Source organism: Henckelia pumila, chromosome 2 (genome assembly GCF_033568475.1).
Source record: "Henckelia pumila isolate YLH828 chromosome 2, ASM3356847v2, whole genome shotgun sequence".
In the NCBI taxonomy this organism is placed as follows: domain Eukaryota; kingdom Viridiplantae; phylum Streptophyta; class Magnoliopsida; order Lamiales; family Gesneriaceae; genus Henckelia; species Henckelia pumila.
In genome coordinates, this window is record NC_133121.1 from 98,560,805 (window position 1) to 98,573,002 (window position 12,198).

At 34.5% G+C, this 12,198-nt stretch overlaps 2 protein-coding genes across 2 annotated transcripts; both read right to left on the reverse strand.

The window, feature by feature from the left end:
* Positions 1 to 1,320: 1,320 nt before the first annotated feature.
* LOC140877997 (ABC transporter B family member 9-like) lies at positions 1,321 to 6,741 on the reverse strand. Its single transcript, XM_073281601.1, has 12 exons — positions 6,496 to 6,741; positions 5,916 to 5,970; positions 5,487 to 5,662; positions 5,142 to 5,363; positions 4,810 to 5,048; positions 4,195 to 4,720; positions 3,845 to 4,118; positions 3,100 to 3,757; positions 2,751 to 2,979; positions 2,409 to 2,675; positions 2,052 to 2,315; positions 1,321 to 1,974 (listed from the first exon to the last, which is right to left on the reverse strand). Exons 1-12 carry the CDS (start codon positions 6,739 to 6,741, stop codon positions 1,321 to 1,323), a joined length of 3,810 nt encoding a protein of 1,269 aa, XP_073137702.1.
* A 3,811-nt stretch (positions 6,742 to 10,552) lies between these two features.
* LOC140884951 (membrane protein PM19L-like) lies at positions 10,553 to 11,930 on the reverse strand. The gene is made up of 4 exons (XM_073291860.1): positions 11,751 to 11,930; positions 11,429 to 11,648; positions 10,928 to 10,973; positions 10,553 to 10,822 (listed from the first exon to the last, which is right to left on the reverse strand). Exons 1-4 carry the CDS (start codon positions 11,878 to 11,880, stop codon positions 10,721 to 10,723), a joined length of 498 nt encoding a protein of 165 aa, XP_073147961.1. The 5' UTR covers positions 11,881 to 11,930; the 3' UTR covers positions 10,553 to 10,720.
* Positions 11,931 to 12,198: the final 268 nt, after the last annotated feature.

A 12,198-nucleotide genomic window follows, 5' to 3' on the forward strand; every position in this document is an offset into this window, starting at 1 on the left:
TTTGTGGAAAAAAATCTACGTAAAACCTAATCTACCCTCCCTTGATTTGTTATTTTCATGCTTCTTTATAACTCTATCTTTGGATTTTGTTTATGGATATCAATAACATATTATGTTTATTTTTATCTAGAGGATATTCATGCTTATAGAAGTTTTTAATTGTTAAATTAATTTTTTATGCAATTTTAAGTTTCAAAATTAATTACAACCTTACTGTATTTATGGCTAGAAAGTTAGTTTTGTTTCTTGCATAGTATAGGTTATCGTATTATGATGCATGTGGTAAATATTTTGAATTGTATTTGATGTATCATATATCATCTTAATTTCTTCATTCATGAGAGGAAGATTTTTTTTTTCTTCAATTTATCAATTTTATGTAACTATGAAAAATACATATTTGTATACCCAATAATTTTGTTAAATGAAAATGTCTCGCATGTGAATCAATAATAATTTAAAATATTCAATAATAATCCAATCCAAATTTTATGAATACAAAAGTAAACTTAAGATTATTTATCATACGTGTAGGGTAAAAATGTAATTCGTCCCTCAATCATTATTTCAATCTCAAAATTAATAACTCAAAGTAAACATGTTACTGTTTATCCATTATTATTCCACATCCTTTAAAGTCATTTTAATTGTCCTAGTATGATTTATCCAAATGTAATCTCATCCTACTAAGTAAACACGGCCTATAAATACAATAAGGGCTACGAATTGGGTTACAAAATACATTTGAAATTACAAATTATCCCTACATTTTATTTGAAAATATTTTTTCAAAATTACATTTATGATAATTTTATAATTTCAAATTTACTTTGTAACTCAACATATAATCTCATTTATACATGATCCAATATATAAATTACCAAACTAGAGGGAAAGGATTTGATTTCGAGAGAAAAATGGACAAGCAAAAAGAATTTAACCTGAAGCTTATATGCAAAATAATATGCTCGTTTGGGAAATTAGATAGTTTAGGAAAAACACTTATTTTTTTAAAAAAATGATTCTCTTAAAAAGTTATGTGTTTGGTTATAATAGACGTTTTTAAAAAGCACTTATTTAAGCCCAAATAAGTGTTTTTTTAAAAGCAGAAATTTTGATTTTTTGGCTTCTGCTTATGTTTTTGAAAATTCATTTTTTTAAGATTTATCCAAACACTAAAACTGCTTCTTTTTTTTTTTTTAATAAAGTTACTTTAAAAAGCTGTACGCATTTAAGCATTCTTTTTTAAGCGGATAACTTTTGTATCCAAAGGCATAAAATTTATGTTTTCTCCCTTCTCAGACTCCTATATTTCCTACATTACACATTGTCTTGTGAACTTGAGTGAAGAGCTACCAACGACGCGTAAATTCCATCTTGGATCTTCAACAACGTATCATGCCTACCCTTTTCAGCAACCACCCCATTCTTCACCACAGCAATCGTGTCCGCACCGATTATGGTCGACAGACGGTGCGCGACAACAATGGTGGTTCTGTTCACCATCACTTTGTCTAGTGCATCTTGTACTATTCTTTCCGACTCTGTGTCTAGTGCACTTGTTGCCTCATCAAGTAGAAGAATTTTCGGGTCCTTTAAGATGGCTCTGGCGATGGCGATTCTTTGTTTTTGTCCCCCTGATAACTGGACTCCTCGTTCCCCAACGTTAGTTTCGTAACCTTGAGGTAATCCGGATATGAAGTTGTGTGCATTCGCAGATTTCGTTGCTTGAATGATCTCTTCTTCTGTTACTTCACCTTGTTTTCCGTAGGCGATGTTGGCGCGGATGGTGTCGTTGAAAAGAACAGGTTCTTGGCTCACCAATCCCATTTGTTGCCTCAGCCAACTGAGTTTGAATCTTCGAATTTCGACTCCGTCCAGGAATATTTCCCCGGAATCAGGGTCGTAAAATCTTTCTATTAGACTGATAACTGTTGATTTACCACTTCCACTTTCTCCAACAAGAGCAACAGTCTGAAAAAGTGATCGGAAAAGGCTATTTTTCAACTGTTCAAGTGATAGGAGACGAAGATATAATGGTAGAGCTTTACCTGCCCAGAAGTGATGGTTAGGCATAAATCCTTGAAGATTTGGATGTCAGGTCGCGTTGGATACTTGAAACTCACATGTTGTAACTCAATATCACCGCGAGTACTGGGCAACGTCGTGCCTTCGTCGCTGCCTGAATCAATCTTAGGTTGGCTGTCAAGTATCTGAAATACGGAGGCAGCAGAGTCTTTAACTTTGTTAACATCTGGAGCTGTTGCACTTGCTTGAGAAATTCCCATGGCTGACATTGTAAGCGCAAAGAAAACCTGAAAAAACAATTATGTCGACTGAATTAAACAGCGTGAAATAGATAAGAATCGGTCCAAACAAGTAAAACGGGCAAAAGAGTCTTAAATCACCTTGAATACTTCACCAAATGTTGCTCTATCATGTTTCACAAGAACTGCGCCAATATAGAAACAAAAGGCGTATGCACAGTATAGTGCTAAAGAGCCGACACCAAAACTTGCTCCGCTAACGATACCGAGCCTGACTCCTTGCTTCAAAGGAGCCTCACATTTCTGCTCATACATTTTCATTACCTTGTCTTCAGCACCAAAGGATGCCACTGTTCGGATGCCACTGACCGCATCATTTGCTACCTGGCTAGCTTCTTCATACATCACCTGCATTATACATATATCACATGTTTTCCAGCAAATAGTTATTCTGTTTTAATAAACAACGGTTTCAAAAGAAACCTTGGCGTCAGCACTGAAGCCTTTGTAAAACTTCATCTGAAAGAATCCTTGCAAGCCAACAAACGGCAGCATAAGAAGTATTATGATGGCCAATAGCCAGTTCGCTGTAAAGGCAATAACAAGACCGGCGATCACAGTTGCGATATTTTGGACTATCAGACCCAAAGCATCTCCTACCAGTTTTCTTACAGTCGAGGCATCCGTAGATAGCCTTGCCCCAACAGCACCGCTGTATTAAGAAAAAACAACTCATGTTAAATATTTCAATAAAATTTAGAACCCAACGCATCTCGTACGCCAAAAATGTTGGTGTTTCATTAAAGAATAAAGAAAAAAGAAGACGACTGACCTTGAGTTGGCGGGATCATCAAACCAGCTAATTTCTTGGTGAACTATCTTTTTGAACGACAAAGAACGGATTCTTTGAATCAATTTACCACCAGCAATTCCAAAACAGTAGTTCTGAACTGGTAACACAACCAATGTGCACATGCCTAAGACAGCAAACATGAGTCCCCAAAATTTTGAGTCGCTCCTCAGTCGCTGTGGAGGTTCGAAGAAAATTTTAATGGCTGACGAGAGCAGTAGGGCAAAAATTGGGAGAATTACACCATGTGCCACAGCACCAATGGATCCAAGTAGCAGATACGGCAACTCTGGCTTATTTAGGTAGGCGAGACGTCTAATGGAAACTCTCTTACGTTTCTTCAAAGCTTCCACATTCTTTTCATCAATGCCATCAGTTATTTCAGCTTCTCGGATGTCAGAAAAGTCGGGCACACCATAGGTGATAGCGAATGAATGACTGGCAGATCCATTGCTTGTAGATCTCTTCATTGACATTCTCTGACTCGAAGACTTTCTCAAGCTTTGATCTATGTCAGCAGCAGCGTCTGCTTTCTGAAAGTTGTGTCCCCTTGAAAATTCGGCATGTTTAGCTCCTTCTTGCATGCGAACAAGTTGTGTATATGCTCCCTCGAGATCATTAATCAATTCAGCATGAGTACCTAGATTTAATTTTTCATAAAAACAGCACATTAGACACATGATAAATAAAATCGTACTAATGAATTAAGTTGTTTATAATCATGTACCTTGTTCTACTAATTTCCCAGCATGCACCACTGCAATAAGGTCTGCATTTCTGATAGTCGTCAACCGATGTGCAACAACCACTGTTGTTCGATTCAACATAACATTTTCTAGTGCTTCTTGTACAATAAATTCCGACTCTGCATCTAGAGCACTAGTTGCTTCGTCAAGAAGCAGTATTTTCGGATCTTTCAAAATGGCACGAGCAATCGCGATTCTTTGCTTCTGACCGCCGGAAAGCTGAATCCCATGTTGACCCACCATTGTGTCAAGCCCCTGCAACCATAACTTTGTATTACAAAATCTTAAAATATAACACAACAAATCATTAGGAGTAAATAATTTACTTTACCTGGGGTAGTATGTCAATGAATTTAGCAGCATTGGCAAGCTCGATAGCCTTCCTAATTTCCTCATCAGTAGCGTCTCCTTTGCCATATAATATGTTTTCCTTTATAGTCGTAGCAAATAATATAGGCTCCTGACTTACAAGTCCCATTGTTCCTCTTATCCATTGGAGTCTCATGTTCTTTAAATTCACCCCATCAATCAGGATTTCTCCAGCATCCGGATCATAAAATCTCTCGAGTAAGCTGATCACTGTGGACTTTCCACTCCCACTTTGCCCAACCAGAGCTGCAGTTTTACCACTAAGAACATGAAGTGAAAAACCAGCAAAAATTTGGACGTCCGGCCTTGCTGGATATCTAAAGTGCACGTCCTTCAGTTCTATTTCACCCCGTATGTCTTCTAGTACAGTTCCACTGGCATCAGATGCATTGATTTTTGGTGTTCGCTCAATAGTCTCAAACATCTTGTATGCTGCAGCTCGACCTGCTGCAAATGCATTTATGCATGGAGAAGTCTGACCAAGTGACCTGATCAAGACCATTATAAGATTGAAGAACACACAAAAAAAAAAAACTTGAAATCTTTTTTCTTTGCATGAAACTAATGAAACACTTACATCCCCCCGGTCATTACCGACATAATAACGTTGATGACATTCCCTCCAATATAACCTTTCTCTACGATTAATTTGGCACCATACCATATGGCAAGTCCATAAGTTCCGAAAATAATCGACATCACGGTACCAATTCCAAAGCCTGAAACCATCCCTTGTTTGACAGTTGATGCATAAGCAATCCGCAGTTTGCTCTCGTAATTGTCTATCGCCTGTTTCTCTCCCGTGTATGATGCAACCTATGGATAAAGTAGAGAAGATTCCTCTTAGATAAAGGTACTGTACTTCAAATGTAATATATGGTCTTCTGCAAATTGGCCAGTGAATTCTACCGTTCTAATTGATCCGACTGTCTGTTCCACTACATTTCCAGCTTTCGCGTATGCTATTTGCCCACGACTCGACATCTTTGACATGATCATTGCTGAGGTTCCTCCAGCTATGACAAGAGCAGGAATGCAAGAAACTACCACCACGGCTAGGCGCCATCCTTTGCAAAAAGCAATTATAAAGCCACCGAAGAAAGTCGACATAAATTGGATAAATTTCCCAACCTGTGAAAATCACTTACTGATAAAGTTAATGCGGAGAACCCTGGCATACCAAACTTTTTTTTTGTTGGAATTACCAAACTTGACAGTGCATTTCATTCACCTAGTGTTGCTTAAGAAACTTACTTTTTCACCCATAGCTTCTTGGATAAGAATAGTGTCCCCAGACATTCTCTCGATGACCTCTCCTGTTGTTGTTTGAGTATCAAAGAACTCAATATCTTGCCTTAGAATGGTTTTCAAGTACAGCCCTCGTATTCGAGTAGCTTGTCTTTCTCCAGTCACCATCCAACATAGCATTTCTGCGAGGATATCGTGTCATTCTGCCTTTAGCACATCTGTGCAAATTTGATTGTAATCCATAATAAAGTTTCACTTGATAGTGATACTATATGCTACAAAAGCAAATGACTGCCAGAAGATGAGTAATTAGATAGTCATTACTCTTGATCATACTCTCTGCTCTAAGGCACATCGCAAAGATTCGAGCATTCGGTGATAAATAAAAAACTATATGATATATGTGCCATAGAAAAGAAAACAGTATCCACTTACGAAGAAGTGCAGCGCATCCGGCACCAATTCCCAAGTACAAATATTTGAGGGATACCTGTTATAGAGTGCAGATGAGTTTACTTTAACAAAAATCAACAATAAAACGGATACTCAAAGTGGGAAAAAAGAAAAGGTAGAGTATACAAGGCGAGTCTGTCATTAAACAGTCAAAATATCCAGAGTTTGTTCATAATAACATCCGGATTTCATATTTCAGGATTCTTAAGATTCTATCGTTAGAATTTAATTTGTATGTATTATATGACATAAACAGTCTCTCTTAAGATGATACAGAGAAAACTTGTGATCACGATTTGATTGGTTCGCAACACATATATATATTAGCTTTGCATCTTCTAATCATTTGCACAACAAATTCAAATAATTTAAATGTTCAAGCAGCCTTCAAAAACTTGTTCAAATCCATCAACACAGCACTTAATGTTGAAAAAATCTTTGGAGGGTTGATGCGAAAACTGATTATAGGAGGAAAAATATCTTCCAGTCGTGCAAAGAACTGAATTAAAGCATATTTTCATAATTTCAAGTCAAGAAATTCGAAAACAAAATGCAAAATCACCTGCGAGACTTCATGCACAACATCTGATTGACTGGCCCCGCCGAAGGAATTAATCAACTGGCCAAAAATAAGAGTCATGAGCGGCTGTGTCATGCCATTGGCCATGGCGGAGATTGTCCCGACAACGATGAGGGCCACATCGAACCTATCTGCAAAAGAAAAAAGTTTAAAGAACGAAACTTTCTGGTCTCCAGCTTTCTTTTCCGAAGAATGCTTCAATGTCTGGCCAGCTTCTTCTTCAGCCATTTTCGTGCAGTCTTTGAATTTGTTTTCTCCTCAAGTTTTCGGTGGAATGGTCCTAGAATTGATTTCAAGAAAACAGCGCCAGTTTTCTCGTGGGGATGGAAAATAATGAAGAGTTTTTGTTTGAGCAAAATGAAGAGGTTTTAGAAACTTGCATTCATGATTCTTGAACTATATATATATATATGTATATATATATATATATATGTACATGGGGTAATGGCACAGGTTACCCCGTGAAATAGCAAGATGGCTAAAAAGACCCATATATACAAACAAGAAAAAATATCTATTAATTCTTTGTGTTTTTTAATCTTGAGCAAATGTCTCCTTATTTTTTTTCAAATTTTGGGCACACAAGACACAACCCCTTGTTCGTTCGTGTTTTCAGGGGTATTTGTGCACAAAATTTGAAAACATAAGGAACACAACCCCTTGTTCGTACGTGTTTTCAGGGGTATTTGTGCTAAAAATTTGAAAACATAAGGAGTTAATAGTCAAAGAGGTTTTTAGCAATATTATGATTTCAGATGATTAGTATATGCACTTATCCACATATATATTATACATATATATATATATATATATTTGATATTATAAGCATTCATGATGTGCACTTTTGTGTGCATTGCTGACGTGGCATCCTCTACATCCAATAGGAGAACGCCACATCAGCAAGTGCACTTATGTGCACATGATAGGTGATCACCATATTAAAACTCATATACATATATATATATATATATACAGAGTTTTGTTATGCTGCACCTCCGGTGCCCACCTCCATACCCACCTATGAGGTGGCACTCATCCATTGGATGAACCATTTGTATATGATTCATCTCATCCATTGGATGATTGACACCTCATAGGTGGGCATGGAGATGGGCAGCATAGCAAAACTATATATATATATATATATATATATATATATATATATATATATATATTAAACAAATTTCCAAATTTGTTGCGTCTAGATATTCATTAATTCAAGAATTAACCCCTTGTAGAAATTCTTGAAATAGACATTCTTTCTATTCTACTTCTTGAAGCGCAAGAATCAGACCCAAAATTTTATGGAGTATATTGAACAGATTTGCCGGATTACTTAAAATGAAGGATGTCTTCTAGAAACTATTAACATGTACTTGTTGATTCTCATATGTTTCTCATGCAAAAAAGGTGATTTGGATTCAGTATGGAATATTTGATGAGATTGGTTAAATGAAATCCTTGTCAAATTTAAGGGAGTTTATTGGGTTTGAACTTTGAACTATATATGGAAAATATATATAATTCAATTTTTATATTAATTTTGTGCATCTAACTCATAAATTCTACGATTTGACGTCTAAAATGGGAGTCGGTGCATTTGAAAATTTCATTAATTTATATTATTATATTAAATTTGATGAAATATGATGTTCCTGAAATTACGTACTAAAAATTCACACGCTTTATTACTTATTATTATTGTATTTGCACACACCATTGTGTGAAGAAAAATTGGTTTTATTAAAATAAATTTCAATAAAAAAAATCTAATACATTTATGGTAGCAAAAATGAAGGATTTTTGACTTTTTGTGTAGTAATCATAAGAAGTAGTTAAAAGAAAGTGGAATATATTATTTATTTCTCTTTTTTCCAAATAATTTGAAATTTTAAAATAGATAAATAGATGAAAAGTAATTGGTAGAGACCATGTGGTTTTTCAAAGGCACTCTTACTTAATAAATACTAGTATCCGAACGCATGCGATGTGTGCCTTCTATTGTCCATTTTTTTAAGTAAAAATTTAAAAAAATAGTGAAATAAAAAAATGACATTTTTGTAAATAAATATCTATAAAAGGATGAAATATATATATATATATATATATATATATATATATATATAGTGAAAGTGTCATTTCCGTAAATAAATAGTTATCGATGGACAAAATAAAATGGCATGTTGGTAATTAAATATATACTAAAAGACAAAATAAAAGAAAGTAAGTCATACCAACGTATTATTCCCTCAACTTTAATAAAATAAAATAGATAAAAATAGATATATATATATATATATATATACACTAATGTAAATTTGTACGCATTCTGTGTTTGTATAACATTTTTTTAATTAATTTAATTTATATTCAAATATAAGTGATATCATAGTTGTAAAAATTACCAAATAACTAAACTGAAATTTGAGATGTCGAAATTTAAAGAAAAAAAACAAAAGAGGAAGAAAAAAACAAAAGTGTAAAACTAGCTATACTATATAAAGAAAATTTTGGGGAAAAAAATGATATCCTTTTTTGTCTAATAAACAGATTCTTTATACATAGTATAGATGTATAGATTTTGAAAATTTATGTAAAAATAAAATATAATTTAATTTAATTCATCAAAATTTGGTCAAAAACCCATGGTAAACTTTTTTTCCGATTCTTAAAAAAGTCATTTAATAACAATATGGCTTTTTATGTTAGATATGTTACATTTTTTCTTTAAAAAAAAATAGCTTCTGTATCAAGATAAACAATCGATAAACAATCAGATGTTTTTAAAAATAGGTGATATAAAACTTTTTTTATGTCAAATATATATATGAACACATAGGAAGTAACCGGGATTTAAAAATATGAAAAAATTCACATGTGTGACCATTGCTGTAACATTGTTAATGGTATTGACAGTTAGGTTTATATTGGTGTGGTAGTTTTTTAAATATGTAATTAACTATCAAACATGTCAATTAATGATTAGTGTAACATAAAATGTTACACCATTTTGCATAAGAATTTTTCCCTCAAAAATAGGTTGGTCCGCAAAATCTTGAATTATATTTTTTTTAATGAAAATTTAGTTTTTTTTTAGTTTTTTTTTTAAAAATTATATGGGAATGGAAGTTTTTTTTAGTGTCAACTCGGTTCACCGTTTTCCTATTGGAAGAGGTTTACTATTTTTAATCGTGAAAAAACCTATTTATCTAGATATATGTCATCAGTACGTTTGATTCATTCATCTCCAAGACAGTCGTTGTCCCTCCGGTAATTAATTAAAGAGATTTTGTTCCACAAGTACTGTATTTCGTTTCGTGTAAATTTTGAATTATTATTATAACTTAAAAATGTAAATTCCCAATATTTCAAGGCATATATATATATAATATATAACGATATATCGTATCCAACTAATTTATCCACATATGCTTCATTACTTGGACTCGTGGTCTAGGGAATCCCTATATATAACGTAAAAACTTTCTCCAAGGGACTTCATTTTACTACTTTCATATATATTTAAGTTTTGGTGACAGTAATTTAATTATATATAATTCCTGTAATATACAAATAAACTTCGTTCAAGATATTCTTCATCTACGAACAAGATAATTAATATATACGTGTCACTAAATTTTTTTCTACTATTGACACTTTACTATTTTCGAACGCCAATTCTACCTTGAAAAGTGTTCATATGCATGCGTGAACGAATACAGCTTTGAGCGGAATTAAGTCGTGTCACTTGTGTGTGTCTAATAGTATATATATATATATATAATATATATATCAAAAACGTAAAAATATTTAGATGTAGCCGAAATGCATAACTTAGTGCATTAAGACAAAAATTCGAAAAGTTGGTGAATTAAATTAAACAAAAAATGTGAAAAGTAATTAGAAAGTTGTTTTCCCAGTGAATTCACCGTGCATTTTGATCTCTTGGTCGAGGTAAAAATGTCTCAAAATAAACAAGGCCGGTACACTTTGCTGTTAATTTTTGTATAGCCAACTCAAAAATTTAATATTCCACACGATCATTTATTCTGTTTTGGTTGGAAAAAAAATTACAATAATTTGAATAAACTTTTATAGCGTGAACACAACAAACGAATTGAAGGAAAAAAGAAATCACCAGAACACACAAATTAATCACACTTTACATGCACATCACACAATATTACAGTACTCCAATATTTGATGCTTAAACTCGCGGTGATCTCCTTAAAGAAGAACTGCCGTGGATGGCAGCTATGTAAAAGAGCTGCGTAGCTGCCAGGATTATCAAGAAAGCCTCCATTGTTCTCTGTAAACGAAAACGAAACCATTGATTTTCATCATATATATTTCTTACAGTAATTGGTGATCACCTGTCCCAAAATCAAATGTATCTTTTGATCAAACTACTCACCAGACGGGCATTTCGATTATGTAATTCAATCTCCTTGCATGCAAACCTGTCAAGAAAAAAAAGTACAAAATACATGAAACTCAAAAATGTTAAAGAATTGAGACTTAGCCCTAACTCAACCCCAAAAGCTAGCTCAAGAGGGATGTTTGTCTTCGTCCATATATTGAACTGGCCAGGATGTTTACCCTACCGATATGGGACACAACTAACACAACAACACACCCCTTTCACGCGTGTGAAGGCATTAACAGGTGGTCTAACTATGGGACGAGTGGTCCATTTATGGACGGTCTAACACATAACAGGCGAGTCCGAGATCTGATACCATGTTAAAAAATGAGACTTTGATCTAACTCAACCCCAAAACTAGCTCAAGAGGGAGGGTTGAGTTAGGTTCAAGTTTTATTTCTTAACAAAAAATAGATAGTAAATTAAAATATATGTGTGTGTGTGTGTGCATGCATGTTTTAATTAGAGATGAGTTTTTATAAATATTAATACCCCATGGCTAGAAGTGTTAGAGTCCAGGCAATGCTAGCAGCGGACGCGGCGGCAGGAAAGCTGTCGGCGTCCCAGTGTCGTAGATGGTTCAAGCCTGATATAGCCGAAGCAACACCAACCACGCCTGCTATCAAAGCAAACACCACAAAGAACCCGGTGGCAGCATTCCCCATCGGAAAATATATCGGCGAGAAATGTGCTGGTAAATCAAATCCTGGACCTGTCACACCACCAAAATAAACATGCATTTATATGGATCAGTAACGCAGAGAAAACGAAATGTTAACGTACGTTTTGGTTGAAGATTGTTGAATTCGCATACCGATGATGAAACCGTGATCGATTGCTCTGTTCATAGCCCATCCGCCGATGCCCAACACGACAGTGTACATGCAGAAGTTGAGGAACAAAAGCACTCCCGCGACAGGCTTGAGCTGCTCTGATCCTGCCATTCTTGATTAATCTGTGTGTAGAAAAACTTTTCGGAGATCGATCTATGAGGTATATATGTTGTAGCAGATCATGAGGAAATTAAAAGGGTGTTATATATATAGAAGTGACAATTAAGGTTGCCGGGCTTTGGTTCTTTTCTTGCGAGCTCTGCCGTCTTCTAAAGGGCTTTAGTTGGGTTGTAAAGTAGATGCTTTGTGCTCAAGGCAGGAAATGGAATCCTATATTACTCTTTTTGTTGATCTATGTTGCAAGGATGATAGGATTTTAGCCTATATATGATAATAATCGTGTAAGTTGGTTTATTTTAATTGGATTTT

Bases quoted from the DNA above. Each gene is read 5' to 3' on its own strand.
- LOC140877997 (XM_073281601.1), bottom strand. From the start codon at position 6,741: ATGGCTGAAGAAGAAGCTGGCCAGACATTGAAGCATTCTTCGGAAAAG. The intron at 4,721-4,809 runs GTAAGTGTTTCA...GGTCTTGATCAG, and splicing joins TCGGTAATGACCGGGGGGAT to GTCACTTGGTCAGACTTCTC. The intron at 2,316-2,408 runs GTGATTTAAGAC...TTGTTTTTTCAG, and splicing joins CATTTGGTGAAGTATTCAAG to GTTTTCTTTGCGCTTACAAT.
- LOC140884951 (XM_073291860.1), bottom strand. From the start codon at position 11,880: ATGGCAGGATCAGAGCAGCTCAAGCCTGTCGCGGGAGTGCTTTTGTTC. The intron at 10,974-11,428 runs GTATTAATATTT...TTTTCTTGACAG, and splicing joins CTAACACTTCTAGCCATGGG to GTTTGCATGCAAGGAGATTG. The intron at 10,823-10,927 runs GTGAGTAGTTTG...TTTCGTTTACAG, and splicing joins ATAATCGAAATGCCCGTCTG to AGAACAATGGAGGCTTTCTT.